We start from the raw sequence: 19,844 nt of genomic DNA, 5'->3' as shown, positions 1-19,844 counted from the left end.
GGACTAAGCTCTTGTCTTACATGGTTATCTAGCAGACAGTACAATACTAATCACACCACGTAATGTAATACCAAGTCTTTAGTTTATGGATGTGACAAATTGATTATGATTAAGTTCTTGTCTCCTAAGTAAAGAGCCATCAGCATTGCGGCTTGTGATCTCCTCCTGTTTTTTGTCCTAGTCTATTGCTTCTTCGGATGGAATCATGAGAATGGATGGGTTAGCATCTGGAGTGTGCCCCTATATAATAAGCACCTCCTACTCTATATCGCCTTCACCCCACCCCCACCCAGTCTCCTCATCTTCTCCTCCCTCTCATCGCCTCTACCGGCTGAGCTTTTACAAGCTCCAACAAGTAGCTGCGCTGTATGCACGTCCACGGTGTCTCTCCAATGGCGCTCCAAGCATCGCTACCTTCCGCGTTCCTCGCGGCCCCGACCATTGCTCACGCTTCTTGTCCGCGGCAGGTACATATACGCGTGTTACTTTTCTCATGTAAATGTTTGCCTTTGGGTTAGGTCTCCGGTGCCGGTTCGCCGGCCGGAGTATCTGTTTGATGGATGTGTTGTTGACGGGGTGATTCTATATTTGTCGTACATTTGCAGTTCAAATTGCGTGCGAGCGCTGCGGCCGCGGCTAGCAGCGCCAGCGCCGGCGACGGGAAGGTGGTGACGAGGAAGGAGCCAACGACAGGCGCATGGAAGATCGAGTATTCCAGCGAGAAGCCGGAGACGCCGCTGCTCGACACCATCAACTACCCCGTCCACATGAAAAACCTGTCCACCACGGTATAATATATTCGCCTCCAGCTCGGGCTACCTATATGATTTATATGATTGTACTTTCTCTAGAGGATGTCAATAAATTCTAAATTCTATTTCGCCGTCCGGTAGCCATGATCCTTTTTAAATCTTTATTTACTACATAGTAGCTTGCTAAATGAATTTGGGTTGGCGTTGGCAGGACTTGGAGCAGTTGTCTGCGGAACTCCGGGCGGAGATCGTGCACACGGTGTCCAAGACCGGCGGCCACCTGAGCGCCAGCCTCGGGGTGGTGGAGCTCTCGGTGGCGCTCCACCACGTGTTCGACACGCCGGAGGACAAGATCATCTGGGACGTCGGCCACCAGGCCTACCCGCACAAGATCCTCACGGGCCGCCGGTCGCGGATGCACACCATGCGCAAGACCTCCGGCCTCGCCGGGTTCCCGAAGCGCGACGAGAGCGCGCACGACGCGTTCGGCGTCGGACACAGCTCCACGAGCATCTCCGCGGCGCTCGGGATGGCCGTCGCGCGTGACCTCCAGGGCAAGAAGAACCACGTCATCTCCGTCATCGGAGACGGCGCCATGACTGCTGGACAGGCCTACGAGGCCATGAACAACTCCGGCTTCCTCGACTCCAACATGATCGTCGTCCTCAACGATAACAAGCAGGTCTCCCTCCCGACCGCCACCCTCGACGGCCCCTCCAAGCCGGTGGGCGCACTCAGCAAGGCGCTCACCAAGCTCCAGTCTAGCACCAAGTTCCGCCGGCTCCGGGAGGCCGCCAAGACCATCACCAAGCAGATCGGCGGCTCCACGCACGAGGTGGCTGCCAAGGTGGATGAGTACGCACGTGGCATGATCAGCGCCTCGGGCTCAACGCTCTTCGAGGAGCTAGGGCTCTACTACATCGGCCCCGTCGACGGTCACAGCCTCGAGGACCTCGTCACCATCTTCGAGAAGGTCAAGTCCATGCCGGCGCCTGGGCCCGTGCTCATCCACATCGTGACGGAGAAAGGGAAGGGGTACCCACCAGCGGAGGCCGCCGCGGACAAGATGCATGGCGTGGTCAAGTTTGACCCGACGACGGGGAAGCAATTCAAGACCAAGAGCCCGACCCTGTCATACACGCAGTACTTTGCTGAGTCGCTGATCCGGGAAGCGGAGGGGGACGACAAGGTGGTGGCGATCCACGCGGCCATGGGCGGTGGCACGGGGCTTAATTACTTCCAGAAGCGGTTCCCGGAGCGGTGCTTCGACGTGGGCATCGCGGAGCAGCACGCCGTGACTTTCGCTGCAGGGCTCGCCGCTGAGGGCATGAAACCGTTCTGCGCCATCTACTCGTCATTCCTGCAGCGCGGGTACGACCAGGTGGTGCACGACGTGGACCTGCAGCGGCTGCCGGTGCGCTTCGCCATGGACAGGGCGGGACTCGTCGGTGCAGACGGCCCTACACACTGCGGCGCGTTCGACGTGACATACATGGCCTGCCTGCCCAATATGGTGGTCATGGCGCCTGCCGACGAGGCGGAGCTCATGCACATGGTTGCCACAGCCAACGCCATCGACGACCGCCCAAGCTGTTTCCGCTTCCCCCGAGGTAACGGCATTGGCGCCGTGCTTCCTCTCAACAACAGAGGCACCCCCATTCAGGTAGGCAAGGGGAGGGTACTCGTCAGCGGTAACAGGGTAGCCCTGCTAGGATATGGCACCATGGTGCAGGCCTGCCTGAAGGCGGCGGAGGCACTGAAGGAGCACGACTTGTTCATCACCGTCGTTGACGCCCGGTTCTGCAAGCCGCTGGACACGGAGCTCATCCGTGAGCTCGCGGCCGAGCACGAGATCCTCATCACCGCCGAGGAGGGCTCCATCGGAGGCTTCGGCTCCCACGTGGTGCACTACCTCAGCCTCAACGGCCTCCTCGACGGCCCCCTCAAGGTAAAGACCCATTCAGATACGAATACAATAGTGTTCCTTTGTGAAGAAGACGGAAACATTCCTCATTGGAAATTTTTAGCATGAATTGGTCGCTGACGGTTATATTTGTCATGTGATGCTGTTGCAGCTGAGGTCGATGTTCCTGCCAGACCGGTACATTGACCACGGCGCCGCGGAGGACCAGATGGAAGCAGCTGGGCTGACGCCGAGGCACATCGCCGCCACGGTGCTGTCCTTGGTGGGTCGGCCACTGGAGGCGCTACACCTCAAGTGAATCAATCATCCAACTAGCATGTGTCAGTGTTACAGACCCACATCCACAATATGACTCAGCACATAAAATAACGGAACTGCTGCTGCTCCCTATTCCTAACTGTCCCGGTGCATGAGCAGTACATGCTGCCTTTGGCAATGGCGGCAAGTTCTACGTGTGCGCTGCCGCGCATGCCACCATGGTAGTTTCTACCAATTCGTTGGCGCAAGTGGTGCTTTACCCAAAACAATCCATGGAAGGGCTCGACAATGCTACAACCCTAGGTAGCTGGAGATGCCATGCTAATGTCCGTCAGTGCGCATGTTCCAATGCTTTAAGTCCAGAGAAGATACATTGGAGCCATGCTTTGAGCCGGTGGATAGATACATACATACACATGCTGACATGCATCCATATGTTTTTCCCTTGGGTATTGTACAGATGGTTGTTGCACGTCTATTAATTAATTAATTAATCAGACCATGAAATGAAATATCTTGTCTTTAGTTCACAGATGTGGCAAATGAAGTGGTTTCCTCCTGTTTTTTGTCTCCTAGGAAAAGAGCCAGCGAGCATTGCGGCTTGTGATTTCCTCCTGTTTTTTGTCCTAGTGTAGTGCTTGCTTTGATGGAATCATGGGAATGGACGGGTTAGCATCTGGAGTCCACGTTGTTAGGTGGCAGAATATTCCCAGGTGCCATGATTTTCATGAGCTCCTGGCTTCATTCTTTGGAGTACTAGCAAGATCCCACATTAAAAATCATGACATGACCTCAGTAAGAGAAACTTAATAGCTGGTATCTTTCATGGTTACATAGCAGACAGTATAATATCAATCAGACAGTTCACACCTGAAGTTTTGGTATTGCAGATACTTTTCTTGGAGTAAGCTCTTGTTTTCCCCGGTTATATAGCTGACACTATAATATTATCAGACAACGTAGTATAATACCCTGTCTTTAGTTTATGGGTGTGACAAATTGATCATGAACAAGATCTTGTCTCCTAGGAAGAGCCATCGGCATTGCGGCTTGTGATCTCCTCCTGTTTTTTGTCCTAGTGTATGGCTTGTTTTGATGGAATCATGGGAATGGATAGGTTAGCATCTGGAGTTACGTGGTTAAGTGGTAGAATATTCTTTCTGGACTATGGGGTATTCAGTATGTGGTCTCCCAGCCAGGAGGACCAGGCCGAGGACCCCCGTGCCGGTTAATTATCGGACTTTTTTTTTTCGAGCTGTATTATCGGACCTCTTCGCGCAGCCCATGGCATATACAAGGAAGATTCCACAGGACGAGGTCTTCTAAAACCTAGGCCTCCGCTATATTATATAAACCTAGGCTAGGCTAGTCGATAGAACATATTATATAGATTCATACACACATACGATCTCGAGGTAGATACACATGTACTATGTACCCCATCCACAATCAATACCATACAAGCATGACGTTGGGTTTTACCATTTCGAGAGGGTCCGAACATAGGTAAACGTTGTGTCCCTTCTTCATCGTGTTACCATCGTGCCAAGATCATCAGCTTGGGACCCCCTACCCGAGATCTGCCGGATTCGACTCTGGCTAGGTGCCATGGTATTAGTGAGATCTTGGCTTCATTCTTTGGACTATTAGCAAGATCCCATATTAAAATCATGACATGACCTCATTCCGGAGAAACCTAATAGATGGCATTACACATTTCCAGTGTCGAGAGTGGATTTTTTTTAGCTCGAGTTTCATGGAGCCTTTTTTCGGAAACTTCAAAAATCATACTCTATTATACTTTGACTACAAAAGTCCATATTTTTTCCAGCACACACCAAAGTGTATTTCATTATGATTTTTGAATTTTTGAAAAAAGCAAGCTCCATTAGGAATTTCCGGTGTCTTTCATGATTATATAGCAGACAATATAATATCAATGAAATAGTTCACCCCTGAAGTTTCGGTATTGCAAATGTTTTTTCTTGAATTAAGCTACAAGTACAAAAGGTCTGCTGCTACTTCAAAGCGAGATTTTTGGACAAACTCTTAATGTCACAACTGGTAATGATTTACGTCAATACGTCATAGCGCAACAGGTTAAGTAACTCCACAGGAATGTAGCTTTCGAACCTGGTCATATTAAACCAATCCAGCTGGGAAATGGCCTGCGTTGTGCGTCTCTAGCGACTTGGGTGGCCACTAGGTCCACTTTTCCCGGGCATTGATACGCCTAAAACGTATCTATAATTTTTTATTGTAAATTTAAATTATGATTTTTGTATATTTTAATGTAAATTTAAATTATTTTTGTGCACTAACATATTAATTCAGTGTCTAGTTCCAATTGTTGTTTCTGCATGTTTTTTACTATAAAATCAATATCTACGGAGATAAAAAAAAATCTATGGATTTAATGCGAATTTTTTCGGGCACAAAGGTTCTAGAAAGCACCGGACGGGCACAGAGGAGCCAAAGGGGCTCCACTCGTACTAGTGGCGCAGCCAGAGCCTTCGCCGCGCCCCATGGCCATGTGGGCCCCACCTACACCACCTTATGTTCATTCTTCCGCCTATAAATGTACGCCCTCATAATCAACCAGCCAACGACTCTACCATCAAACAGATACTCTGGCGGACCGGGACGGGAGACCTAACCCGCATGCAAACGTCTACATGCGAAAGTTAACACGCGATATTGAATCAATTTTCCTGACGATCAATCACTTAACACAGACAAGAAGCATGAGTATGGTCGGGGCCACGTGGAATGCAACTACTTGTTGGAGCTTGTAATCAACTGTTTCAAGTACAAGTAAAAGCTCAGCTGGTACATGAGATGGGAGGGAGGAGAAGATGAGGAGCAGTAGCGGGGTGGAGGTGATACAGAGTAGGAGCTGCTTGTTATATAGGCACACGAGATGATGGGTGATGTCATAAAGATGACCAATGTGGAGAATCAAATTTGAATTGGGGGGAAAGGTGCCTTTGAGAACTCGAAAATGTGGCATTAACTGGATTGTGATGAATTTACTTTATAATCTGAAGTAGCAAATAGCAGTAAAAACTAAAAATGTGACTTTAGAAGGGTTTGGCGAAAAGGAGGCCACCAACACTTACCTTAGCCCCATCAGCGCCGCCGTGGGTTCTTGTGCTTTCCATTGGCCACTATGGTGGTGGAAGCAAGCGGGAACACTTGCTCTGTGTGTCTGGTCCTTGTCGCATAGGGTCTTTTGAGTTCTTTGTCACTCGTGAAGTTGGGGTAGCGGCGACGATGAGTCGATGAGAAAAATGGCTCTTAGCCTTGCCCAAGTCGATACTTTTCCTCGGAGTGGCGGAAATGATTCGGAGAATGGAGTTGATCATCGCGCTTGTTCTGGCGTGATTTGTTTGTTCATGCTGCCTACTTCCTGCAAAGGTGATGGCGTTGCAGCATGTTTTTGTTTTCCAGTTCCATATCCGTCTGATGAAGCTCAACTAAATACGGCTCCATCAAGGAAATTCTTAGATTAGTGTCCCCTCCTCTACCTGGCCGGAGTGAGGATTATCATTTGGTCCTCATCGATGCTAGTTCTCTGAGAAGGCAATATATGACCGCAATCGCCGTGTCTTCTGGTTCATATCGATGACTTCCCAACCAGTACTATGAGCTCCTGGATTTGAAAAAGGGTGCTCTTAGGGCATCTCCAGCCACGTTCCCAAGAAGGCCTTCCCAGGCGTTTTTTTTTTGCGCCGGCGCCGAAAAAACGGCCCAGTCGCGCCCCCAGAAGCCCGATTTTCGCCGGCCTGTGCCGAATACAGCGCCGGCGGACCCAGGCCGAACCCGGCGCGCTGGGGGGCGCCCGGGGGCGCCGGGGCGAACTGTTTTGGCGCAAAAAAGCCGCGGGCCAGCCGCGCCAGGGACACGGCGGCTCGTCTTCCCCCAACTGCTTCGATTTCCACAGGGAATCAATGGCAAGGCTGCCGCCGGTCAGCCTTGCCATTGATTCCTCACGGGCGGCGCGTCTCGGGACGGCGCGCCGACGCCTCCCCTCCCTCGCACGCGTACACACGGGCGCGGAGCGGCTATAAAAGCCGGCGGTTCTCGCCGGTGCCCACACCAGACTCGCCCCTCGCCGCCGCCCAGCCCCTCTCTCTCCGTCTCCGTCTTCCTCTCCCGAGCGCCACCGGCAGCCCCTCTCTCTCCCTCTCTACCACCGCCGAGCCCGTCGCCATGGCAGAGCGCTTCCCCGGAGATGAGGCGGCGGCGAACTGCTTCGGCCGGCGTTCGCTTCGCGAACAGAAGTCCTGACTCCTGTTCCAGGCGAACATCCCGGCGCCACCGGACATGCGCGCCGGGCCAACAGGGTGGCGGCTCAGCGATGGGGGAGTGCCCATTCCCTCATTACCCGACGCCGTGGCGAAGCCCACGTACTTCGCCGAGGAGGTCGAGGTCGCGCGTGCCTCCCTGACCGACGACGAGCGCTCCCTCCCCCATTACGCCGCCGGCAATCACGCGGCTTGGGCGGCGTACTTTCAGCGCCGCCAGCAGCAGCGCCTGGCCTCCACCAACGGCGCGCCGGTGGTCGGCGGTGTGAAGAACAGCGTGGGGCGCCACCTGTGGTGGGGCATCCCGGGCCGCACGCTGGAGGGCGTGCTGACGCACCTCGACGGCGGCAACAACCCGCCGTTGACCTATCCTGCGACGGGGGCCGCCCCGTCGCAACACCGACGCGCATGGGCGCCAAGCAGGTTCGCCTCCTCCTCGTCTTCCTCCTCTCGCTCCTCTTCCCACTCCTCCGGTTCTCCGGCGCTTCTCGGCGTCAAGGCCGAGCCCGCGGCGGAGACGCCAATCGGTCGGCGCACGCGCAGTGTCGGCATCGTCATCAACGAGGGCGGCCGGTGCGCCCCCTCCTCGTCGGCTCCTCCACGCTTCGTCAAGCCGAAGATGGAGCCGGGGCTGGCACCGGTGAAGACGGAGCCGGGGCTGGCGCCGGTGGAGGCGGAGTTCGACAACGACGACGCGACCCTAGAATGGGCGCGCCAGGACTCCATTGCGATGGAGAAGGCGCGCCGGGAGAAGGAGAAGGAGCGCCAGCGCGCCGCCCTGCGCCGCTTCGAGGAGCATCGACGCAGCCACGTTGAAGACGGGGTCGTCGTCTTATGCGACAGCGACGACGACGACGACGCGCCGCCGCCAGTCCGCCATGGTGACGCCGGGCAGGGGTCCAGCAGGGGCGCCCGCGTCAAGGAGGAGAAGGCCTACGACGACGATGGCGGCGACGACTTCAGCCCTTTTCTTTTTTAGATTAGGTTAATGTAATGAAAATGCGCGAATTTCACCGAAATTTGCCATGTTTGGCCGAAATTTAACTAGTTTTTATCATAACTTCGCCGAACGGTTCTTTTTTTTTAAATACGCGCCTGGGGGCCGACGGCTGGGGACCGATTCGCCCTCAGGGCCATTTTTTGCGCCGGCTCACCCTCAGGCGGCGCTTTTAGACGCCCCCTGGGGGGCCAACGGCTGGAGATGCCCTTATAAGGCAGAGGCTCAGAGTCAGCAAGGAGCTTTGCAGAACGCTCGCCACGGTAGATGTAGAAGGAAGACAATGTTGATTTCTTGAAGGACTTGATTATAATTTTCTATTCTTATAATTCGGACCATGTTACGAATATGTCTTTACTATTAAAAGGGGAGTCTTCGGTCGTGATGGTAGGTTTGGTGTTTGTCATCCCTCCTCCTAAAATCCACGTCATGCATTAACTCAATCAAATCTAATCAAAATCAAATCTTACCAAAACCTCAACTAAATCAAACACATTCTTGTTTTCCCCCGCCCATACCAAAATCAAATCAAATCTTACCAAACCTCAACTAAATCAAAATGTTCCTTATCTTTCCTTGCCCATACACAAATCAAATCTAATCAAGATCTAAAATAAGACAGGTGTAACATATATGTCTTCACTGCAACACACACTAACAATTAGCTAGTAACTTCCTTTTTTGCGAGAAAACTTAGAAAATTAGCTAGTAACTTCGTAGGTAACATGCAAATGCAATTATACCTTTTAACATTGACAAGTGATATATACACGAAAACATTTGGGCTGGTACGGTGAAAAATACAATTAGAATTGCCATAAAATAATATTTTATAACATTATTTTATTAGAACCATATATAAATTTCTCTGAACAATTTATAACATAATTTTTCATAGTGCATGTCCATGTGGTGAATATATACTAGTATAAGTCTATTCTCAATCCAAAAAAGTACTCCATCTGTAAAGAAATATAAGATCGTTTAGATCGCTACTTTAGCGATCTAAACGATCCTATATATCTTTTACAGAGGGTGTATAAGTCTACTTTTTAGTTGGTTTTTCACGATAATGAAACACAAAAAACGGTACCTCACGTGGCTAACGCTCGCACATCACGTGTGCTGACCAACTCACAGTGGTACATCACGTGTGCTGACTGACAAACCCAGGAAATGGTAAGACCGAGGCGAAGCTAAAAAAGAAGCTCGTGCGCGAGCAAGATGCCTTGTGTCAACCGCGTCTGATTCTCTCTGGACGATCCAATTAACGGCCCTCGCTGCTGGATGGCCTTTCGTTTTAGAACTTAAAAAAACGATCTTCGTGTTGGATCTCTTCCTAGAAACCACCTTGTTTTTCTTGGAGCGCTGTTCGCCATGTTTTTCTTCTGCTGCGAGCACGCTGGGACGACGCAGCGGGCACGGGGTCACACTGTGCAACTGAGTTTGCTGAGACAAATCTACTTGACACTTCTGCTTTTGTGATTACCTGAAAGCACCCTCGCGGTAATTAAATTTCACCCAACATTAAGGATTGTCCAAATTGAGAAGAAACTAATTTCTACGGGGGTCGAGAGCAGTACCGTAGCGGTGCTACTGCTATACTTTGATATTTGGACCACAATATTATCTAATTTCAGTTTTTTCTTCATCACACAGCATAAACATAGACGCACACAAATACATGGATACAGTTATCCTTACGAATATACATACGTACACCCTATCACTATAAGGATTCTGAGAGACTGAGCCGACAGGTTTTAAGATTGACCAAGTCACCACAGTGAGTGGTGGATCTAGGATTTTAAAACAGGGTGGTCCACCTTACAAAAATGATAACAAACAAATATTACCAACAACACAATAGCAGCGTAAATCAATTGGACAATGTCACAATATATTGCAATAGACTTAGCAAACCTTGCCCTAATTAATATATCAATCGTGATTGATCAACTGGACAACCGTGACACATAAACCACAACGTTGACCTGCCCTAACGAAAGAAAAACTTGGGACTGGCGCCTGCAGGCTGGCTGGCTGCTGCACCTGGCAGGCGGGGCAGGGCCTCCTTGATGAGGGACCGCGGAGAGCGAGCGGATGAAGCAGCGACACACTGAATAATTTTTTAAATATATGAGGAATATCATTTTTTAATTCAGTGAACTTTCTTATAAAATACACTAAACATTTTTAAAACACACATCGAACATTTTTGTAGTATCTTTTGAGAATTTTCTCAGTATATGATTAATATTTATATAATACACAATGAACTTTCATGTAATCAAGGGTGATTTCGTTCTAAACACACACTAAACTATTTTGAAACATATACTGGACATTTTTTTTAAATTACATACCTTCTAAAATATTATTTATTTTTAGCAGGTTGTCATTTATTAAAAAATCCTAAGAAACTTCTAACGGGGGTCTTTTTGAAAGAAACCAGACCAAAAACTTGAAAAACAAAAACCGATTAAAAGAAAACTGCTGAACAGAGCTTTCGACGAATTTCCGCGGTCCATTACATGTAAACCTGCTTGAAGCCTCATCTGTGTTACGCTAAGGTTTCTAAAAGAAAAAACAAAATCTGTGTAACGCTAACGAGCGTCACATAGGAGCGTTGTAACTATATCACGCCTAATGCGAGACCGACTTCCATCGTGTAGTAGGCAAGCACTAGAATGAGCCAGCCCAATTAACACGTACAGGATGAGTTTGCGAGAGTCTTGCACATCAGTTCGTGCAACTACAACTTAAAATTGCCTTGTCTCAAAAAACGAAACTAGTCAAAATTGCCTCAAAAAATTACTACTAAAAAAACAGTTCAAGCAATGTTTCACCAGTCTTTGGCCCATTTCGGGTAGTTTCCACATATTTCTTAAGTTTTTTTGTCTTTATGAATGTCTTAGTTTTCCTTTTTTATTTGTTTTACTTTTGTTTCAAACATATGTATACATTTTCAATACATGTTGTATGTTTTCCAGATACATGATGAACATTTTTATGAAATATATTTTTAAAAATAATGAACAAATATTAAATATTTTGAAATACATGTTGAACATTTTTTGAATCACATGCTTTAAAATGTTTCACGTACAATGGTTTATAATATATAAACACAATTTATTAATATCATAAATACTTTTTATGGAACATGTGAACACTTTTTAAATATAATGTATTTTTTTGTCGTATGTAGGGATGAAACAGAGCGAAAAGAGACGAAACTGGGTGCTACCAAAGTTTTTTTTTGTGGAAGCAGAAACAAATACAGAAATGCTGAAAATGAAAACAGAAACAAATACTGCCGGAAACAAACACGGAATGAATACGGCGTGAAAACGGCAACGGAAACATGTCTTCACCGGAACTTAAAGCCCTGAAACCAAAGGGAGAAACACAGACAAACCAACATATTTAATCAATTGTTAAGATGAAAAAAATTATTCCAATGGTTATATTATAAGATACACAATTGTGCGTATTTTTAAAACTATAGCAATACAAGCATATTTGTGCTAATCAGAAGGACAAGCTCCATATATAGGCAAAACACAGTGGGCTACTGGCTCTTTAGCTCCCAACACCTTCTAGTTTTCTGTGCCAGGTTTTCTCTGGTTTATGTTTTCATCGAAACTTTTTCGGTTCGTCGCTTTTTCCATTTTGATTTTTTAATATTAACTTCACGATTTGTTCAATTTTGGGTTTAAAATCCGTATATAGGCAAAACATAGTGGGCTACAGGCTCTTTAGCTCCCAACCCCCTCTAGTTTTATGCACCAGGTTTTCTCTGGTCTTTGTTTATTCATAATAGGCTGAATCAGGAACCATGAACTAATCATATTTACAAAAACAAGAGAGGTCGAGTTCATACCAGCTTTTCTCATCTCAGTCAGTCCATCATATATCGTCATAATGTCCTTTCACTTGCACGATCGAATAGTGTGAATAATAATAATAGTGCACGTGCATTGGACTAAGCTGGAATCTGCAAGCATTCAATAAACAGGAGAAGACAAGGCAATATGGGCTCTTTTGTCAGATTAACAATAATGCATATAAGAGCCACTTCAACAATTTAATTATGGTCTTCTCCTATCGACCCCCAAAGAAAAGAAATAAAACTATTTACACGGAAAAGCTCCCAACAAGCAAAAGAAGAACATGAATTTTTTTTGGGTTTTCTTTTTAATTACTACTACAAGCATGCAAAACAAACTAATTAAAAGCTACAACTAATTTTTTTCGTTTTGTCTTAAGGTTTATCAAACACACAAAAAGAGAGCATAAAAAGAAAAATAAACTAGCATGGATGATACAATGAAAAAGTATGAGCATCGACATCTAGCAATGAGTGTGTGAACATAAATGTAATGTTGATGAGAAATACGTACTCCCCCAAGCTTAGAATTTTGGCCTAAGTTGGTCTATGGCCACGCCTGGTCTGGCGGATATCCATAATAATAGTTGGGGTCGTACTGAGATGCAGCGGCTATCGCCTCCTGAGCTGCAGCGTGGCGACGAGCGGCCTCCGCCCTCCTCTCGTACTCATCTGACTCCTCTCTGGTAATAACATATCTTCCTTTTGACTGATAATCAAAGAAGGTAGAAGCAGGGAGAGTAATACGGACAGCACGACGTCTGTCCAAGATTAAACGATACTGGAGAGGTGATTCATTCCTTTCGATAAATTAGTGGTGAACCATAGCATTAAAGTCTAGGTAAGCAGGAGGTAATTCAATATCATCATTACGTATAGTTACACCAAGAAAATCAGCTAAGCGGGTTGCATAAATTCCACCAAAGAAATCTCCATTAAATCTATTCAGATGCAACGTACGTGCAACAATGACTCCCAAATTATAAGATTTATCTCCCAACACAGCACTCCTGAGAATACTGAGATCGGAGACACACATGTGACATGCTTCATCTTTACCGTTAATGCATCTACCTATGAAGAGAGCAAAATAATGTATAGCAGGAAAATGAATGCTTCCTATGGTAGCTTGTGTTATATCTCTAGATTCCCCCACAGTTATACTAGCAAGAAAATCTCTAAATTCAGATTTGCGAGGTTCCCTGACACTACCCCATTGTGGAAGTTTGCAAGCAGTGGTAAAATCCTCTATGTCCATAGTGTAAGAATTTTCATAAAGATCAAACAAGACAGTTGGAGAACTTTTATTTTTGGGGTATTTTTATATTGCATGGATGAATCAGATACCATACAGAAAAATACTATTTTTATTTTATTTAATATAATAACAGAAAGTAAGAGGAGGGTACAGAAGGTTGTGCCTTCTAGTTTCATCCATCTCATGCTCATCAAAAGGAATCCACTAACAAGGTTGATCAAGTCTTGTTAACGAACTCATTCCGAATACCATGGAACTGGAGAAATTTTGAATAACACTATATTAACTCAACGGGGATATGCACATCCCCAATAATAAGAATATCATATTTCTTCTTGACAGTAGGAAGAGGAAATTCAAAACCTCCAAATATAATCGATGGAATTTTTCCAATAGAATTGATACTATGAACTTGAGGTTGTTTCCTCGGAAAGTGTATCGTATGCTCATTACCATTAACATGAAAAGTGACGTTGCCTTTAGTGCAATCAATAACAGCCCCTGCAGTATTCAAAAAGGGTCTTCCAAGAATAATAGACATACTACCGTCCTCGGGAATATCAAGAATAACAAAGTCCGTTAAAATAGTAACATTTGCAACTACAACAGGCACATCCTCACAAATACCGACAGGTATAGCAGTTGATTTATCAGCCATTTGCAAAGATATTTCAGTAGGTGTCAACTTATTCATATCAAGTCTACGATATAAAGAGAGAGGCATAACACTAACACCGGCTCCAAGATCACATAAAGCAGTTTTAACATAGTTTCTTTTAATGGAGCATGGTATAGTTGGTACACCAGGATCTCCAAGTTTCTTTGGTATTCCACCCTTAAAAGTATAATTAGCAAGCATGGTGGAAATTTCAGCTTCCGGTATCTTACTTTTATTAGTAAAAATATCTTTCATGTACTTAGCATAAGGATTCATTTTAAGCATATCAGTTAATCGCATACGCAAAAAGATAGGTCTAATCATTTCAGCAAAGCGCTCAAAATCCTCATCATCCTTTTTCTTGGATGGTTTGGGAGGAAAAGGCATGGGTTTCTGAACCCAAGGCTCTCTTTCCTTACTGTGTTTCCTAGCAACAAAGTCTTTCTTATCATAACGTTGATTCTTTGATTGTGGGTTATCAAGATCAACAGCAGGTTCAATTTCTATATCATTATCATCACTAGGTTGAGCATCTTCATGAACATTATCATTAACATTATCACTAGTTTCAGGTTCATTACCAGATTGTTTTTCAGCATCAGAGATAGAAATATCATTTGGATTCTCAGGTGTTTCAGTAATAGGTTCACTAGAAGCATGCAAAGTCCTATCATTTTTCTTTTTCTTCCTTTTAGAAGGACTAGGTGCATCTATATTATTTCTCTGAGAATCTTGCTCAATTCTCTTAGAATGGCCTTCAGGATAGAAAGGTTCCTGAGTCATTTTACCACCTCTAGTCATAACTCTAACAACATTATCATTATCCTTTCTATTCAATTCATTGAGTAAATCATTTTGAGCCTTAAGTACTTGTTCTACTTGAGTGGTAACCATAGAAGCATGTTTACTAATAAGTTTAAGTTCACCTTTGACATTAGCCATATAATCACCCAAGTGTTCAAGCATATTTGAATTGTCTACCAAAATAAGCATTAAAATCTTCTTGCTTAGCCATAAATTTATCAAACTCATCTAAGCATGGGTTAGCAAACTTAGTAAATGGGATTTCAGCTTTATCATATCTATAGAGAGAATTTACCTTTACTACCTGTGTCGGGTTATCAAGACCATGTACTTCTTCAATAGGTAATGGATTAAGATCATATGTTTCTTCAAGTGGCGGTAAATTAAGACCGTGTATTTCTTCAATAGGAGATAAATTCCTAACATCTTCAGCTTTAATATCTTTTTCTTTCATAGATTTCTTTGCCTCTTGCATATCTTCAGGACTGAGAAATAGAATACCCCTCTTCTTCGGAGTTGGTTTAGGAGTAGGCTTGGGAGCTGGCTCAGGAAGTGTCCAATTATTTTCATTTGTTAACATATATTATTCAATAGAATTTCAGCTTCATCCGGTGTTCTTTCCCTGAAAACAGAACCAGCACAACTATTCAGGTAATCTTTGGAAGCATCGGTTAGTCCATTATAAAAGATATCAAGTATTTCATTTTTCTTAAGAGGATGATCAGGCAAAGCATTATGTAATTTGAGAAGCCTCCCCCAAGCTTGTGGGAGACTCTCTTCTTCAATTTGCACAAAATTATATATATCCCTCAAAGCAGCTTGTTTCTTATGAGCAGGGAAATATTTAGCAGAGAAGTAATAAATCATATCCTGGGGACTACGCACACAACCATGATCAAGAGAATTAAACCATATATTAGCATCACCCTTTAATGAGAACAAAAATATTTTAAGGATATAAAAGTAACGAGTTCTCTCATCATTAGTGAAGAGGGTGGCTATACCATTTAATTTAGTAAGATGTGCCACAACAGTTTCAGATTCATAACCATGAAAAGGATCAGATTCAACCAAAGTAATTATATCAGGATCAACAGAGAATTCATAATCCTTATCAGTAACAAAGATAGGTGAAGTAGCAAAAGCAGGGTCAGGTTTCATCCTAGCATTTAGAGATTGCTTATTCCATTTAGCTAATAACCTCTTAAGTTGATAACTATCTTTGCAAGCTAAAATAGCTAAATAAGCTTCTTTACCAAAAACATAACCCTTAGGAATAACAGGCAAGTCTTCATCATCACTTTCATCAATATTATCAGATTCAATATTTTCATTCTCTCTAACCCTAGCAAGTTGTTCATCAAGAAATTCACCAAGTGGCGCAGTAGTATCAAGCATAGAAGTAGTTTCTGTTGGGGAACGTAGTAATTTCAAAAAAATTCCTATGCACACGCAAGATCATGGTGATGGATAGCAACGAGAGGGGAGAGTGTTGTCTACGTACCCTCGTAGACCGAAAGCGGAAGCGTTAGCACCACGCGGTTGATGTAGTCATACGTCTTCACGGCCCGACCGATCAAGCACCGAAACCACGGCACCTCCGAGTTCTAGCACACGTTCAGCTCGATGAAGATCCCCAGACTCCGATCCAGCAGAATGTCGGGGAAGAGTTCCGTCAGCACGATAGCGTGGTGACGATCTTGATGTTCTACCGTCGCAGGGCTTCGCCTAAGCACCGCTACAATATTATCGAGGATTATGGTGGAGGGGGGCACCGCACACGGCTAAGAGATCAATGATCAATTGTTGTGTCTCTGGGGTGCCCTCCTGCCCCCGTATATAAAGGAGCAAGGGGGGGAGGCGGCCGGCCTAGGAGGAGGGTGCGCCAAGGGGGGAGTCCTACTCCCACCGGGAGTAGGACTCTTCCTTCCCTTGTTGGAGTAGGAGAGAAGGAAAGAGGGGGAGAGGAACAAGGAAAAGGGGGCTGCACCCCTTGTCCAATTCGGACTAGAGGGGGGGGGGGGCGCCTACTTCCTTTTGGCCTCTCTCCTCTATTCCCGTATGGCCCAATAAGGCCCATATACTCCCCGGCGAATTCCCGTAACTCTCCGGTACTCCAAAAAATACCCGAATCACTCGGAACCTTTCCGATGTCTGAATATAGTCGTCCAATATATCGATCTTTACGTCTCGACCATTTCGAGACTCCTCGTCATGTCTTCGATCGTCGGTATCCAATACCTAGTTCAATCTCGTTACCGGCAAGTCTCTTTACTCGTTCCGTAATACATCATCCCACAACTAACTCATTAGGTGCAATGCTTGCAAGGCTTATAGTGATGTGCATTACCGAGTGGGCCCAGAGATACCTCTCCGACAATCGGAGTGACAAATCCTAATCTCGAAATATGCCAACCCAACAAGTACCTTCGGAGACACCTATAGAGCACCTTTATAATCACCTAGTTACGTTGTGACGTTTGGTAGCACACAAAGTGTTCCTCCGATAAACGGGAGTTGCATAATCTCATAGTCATAGGAACATGTATAAGTCATGAAGAAAGCAATAGCAACAAACTAAACGATCAAGTGCTATGCTAACGGAATGGGTCAAGTCAATCACATCATTCTCCTAATGATGTGATCCCGTTAATCAAATGACAACTCATGTCTATGGTTAGGAAACATAACCATCTTTAATCAACGAGCTAGTAAAGTAGAGGCATACTAGTGACACTCTGTTTGTCTATGTATTCACACATGTATTATGCTTCCGGTTAATACAATTCTAGCATGAATAATAAACATTTATCATGATATAAGGAAATAAATAATAACTTTATTATTGCCTCTAGGGCATATTTCCTTCATTCTCCCACTTGCACTAGAGTCAATAATCTAGTTCACATCGCCATGTGATTTAATACCAATAGTTCACATCACCATGTGAATAACACCCATAGTTCATATCGACATGTGACTGTAGCGACCCGACCTCAGATGGTCAAGTCTCTGTGCTTCAGTGTCATCCCTGGATCGGTAATGCTGACACACATAGCACTCGAAGGATTTATAACAGAGTAGCAATCACACACTATTACATCGAATGTCTCCAAAGAGAACTTATTACAATAATATGGCTTAAGGCCATCTAATGCGATAACAACGGAAGGCTTGGAAGATAAGGTGAGTCCATCAACTCCAATGGCATAGCTGAGCTGCATGGCAACGACCTAACAAACCATACCCCTCGTCTGAAAAGTCTGCAACATAATACGTTGCAGCCCGAAAACGGGTCAGCACATGGAATATGCTGGCAATATAACACAGTAGAGCAGAAACAGAATAATGCTATCACTACATGCATATATGGCTGGTGGAAAGCTGTATGGTTGTAGTTTTGCGAAAAGCCAAATTTTCCCTACAACAACGGAATAGATTTTAATTTACTATCATGGTGGTTGAAACACCATTGAGAAGGTATCCCCAACTCAATCCCAATTAAAGTGAATTAACATCCCAACAGTATTAATTAAGCATGGTGAGATACATGTGATAACCCAAGTACTAGATACTCAAGAATTGTCCATAACCGGGGACATGGCTAAACATGATTAGATTGTACACTCTGCAGAGGTTTGCGCACTTTTCCCCACAAGACTCGATCGCCTCCATTGGATTTCTCGCACTACATGGTGTTTGAGAAACGGATGACCGAGACACAGTCTTTCAGAAACGTTAACTCTCTACTCCGGGTAGACCATACCAAACCTACAAAACCCACTACTTGTTGATCTACCTCTTCAAGAGCTTCACGTAACTTACTCAACTATGCTAGAGCCCATAATAGCTTGTGGCCGCACACGGAAGTTTCTACCATGAATCATCTCAGTTCCCTTTGAGCCTGGGTGGCGGTCCATAGGAAGATCACACGGGTACCCCGGGATTTCCAAAAAAACAGACAACACTGGGTTCCCCAGGTGCCTCAATCCACCCAGTTGTTTGATTAAGTTGCCACCTTAAGTTGAACCATTAATTAACAATCTCACATCTGACATGAATTTCACTCAAACCCAAACCACGTCTACGAGCATAGCATAGCAATATAAGCAATACGTAGAAGTAACTCCCAAGGGTTTGAATATAACAGGGCAATAGGTTCTACCTCAGCAACTACTTCCCTACCCACAAGTTAATGACATCCTAATCATGCAATGTTTGAGGATTGGAACTAATGCATAAAAACTGGGTAATAATGGGATATGATCAAAGTGTTACTTGCCTTGCTGATGATCCGCGAATCCTAGAGACTCGTAGTAACACGCTTCGCACTAAGGGAATTCTATCGCAAGCAAACAATAACATACATAATTAACAAGCAACGATGCGCAAGCAAAACTCAAATAAGAGAGGTTGACCAGAAAGTTCAAATTAAGAACTCCGGTTCGCAAAAAGAATCAAAACAAACGGAGCAACGAAACTCAAACGGCGAAAGAAAGAAGCTTCGTTTACTAATCTGAAACTAGGTCAAATTTTACAGTAGCAAAACTTGTTTGAGTTGGTTAAATGGAAAGAGGGTTTTGAGACGAAACTCCAGGCGCTTGAATCACCTGATTTCGTTAAACGAGCGAAAAGATAAACAGAAACTAAGATCGAATCAGAAATCACGATCAGAAAAACCACGGAATAAATCCGATAAAAGAAAACTCACGAACAGACTAACGAACGAGCGTTCGTTAGTTGTTTCTAACGGGCGAGGAACCGTTCGTTAAAACGAACGTTCGGACGAACGTCTGCTAACTAGAAGAACCGAAAAAACTGGCGAATCCAAAAAAATGGATCTATGGTTTCTAAAAAAAACCGAACGGTTTTTATAAAAAAACCGGCGGCGGGGCGCGGTGGCTACCTCCGGCGAGAGGGCTCCGGCGAGGCGGGGCAGCCGCTCGGGAGGCAGTGGGGCTTGGCGGCGGCGGCGGCGCTAGGCGGCGGCGGCG

At 45.3% G+C, this 19,844-nt stretch overlaps 1 protein-coding gene across 1 annotated transcript; it reads left to right on the top strand.

Annotated features, from left to right (window-relative positions):
• The first annotated feature begins 300 nt into the window (after positions 1 to 300).
• On the top strand, positions 301 to 3,454 carry LOC119357298 (probable 1-deoxy-D-xylulose-5-phosphate synthase 2, chloroplastic). Its single transcript, XM_037624295.1, has 4 exons — positions 301 to 467; positions 606 to 788; positions 964 to 2,700; positions 2,828 to 3,454. The coding sequence occupies exons 1-4, from the start codon at positions 369 to 371 to the stop codon at positions 2,972 to 2,974; spliced, it is 2,166 nt and encodes a 721-aa protein (XP_037480192.1). The 5' UTR covers positions 301 to 368; the 3' UTR covers positions 2,975 to 3,454.
• The last annotated feature ends 16,390 nt before the right edge of the window (positions 3,455 to 19,844 follow it).

Source organism: Triticum dicoccoides, chromosome 2A, assembly GCF_002162155.2.
Source record: "Triticum dicoccoides isolate Atlit2015 ecotype Zavitan chromosome 2A, WEW_v2.0, whole genome shotgun sequence".
Taxonomy (NCBI): Eukaryota; Viridiplantae; Streptophyta; class Magnoliopsida; order Poales; family Poaceae; genus Triticum; species Triticum dicoccoides.
This window is presented reverse-complemented; position numbering and strand designations above follow the sequence as displayed.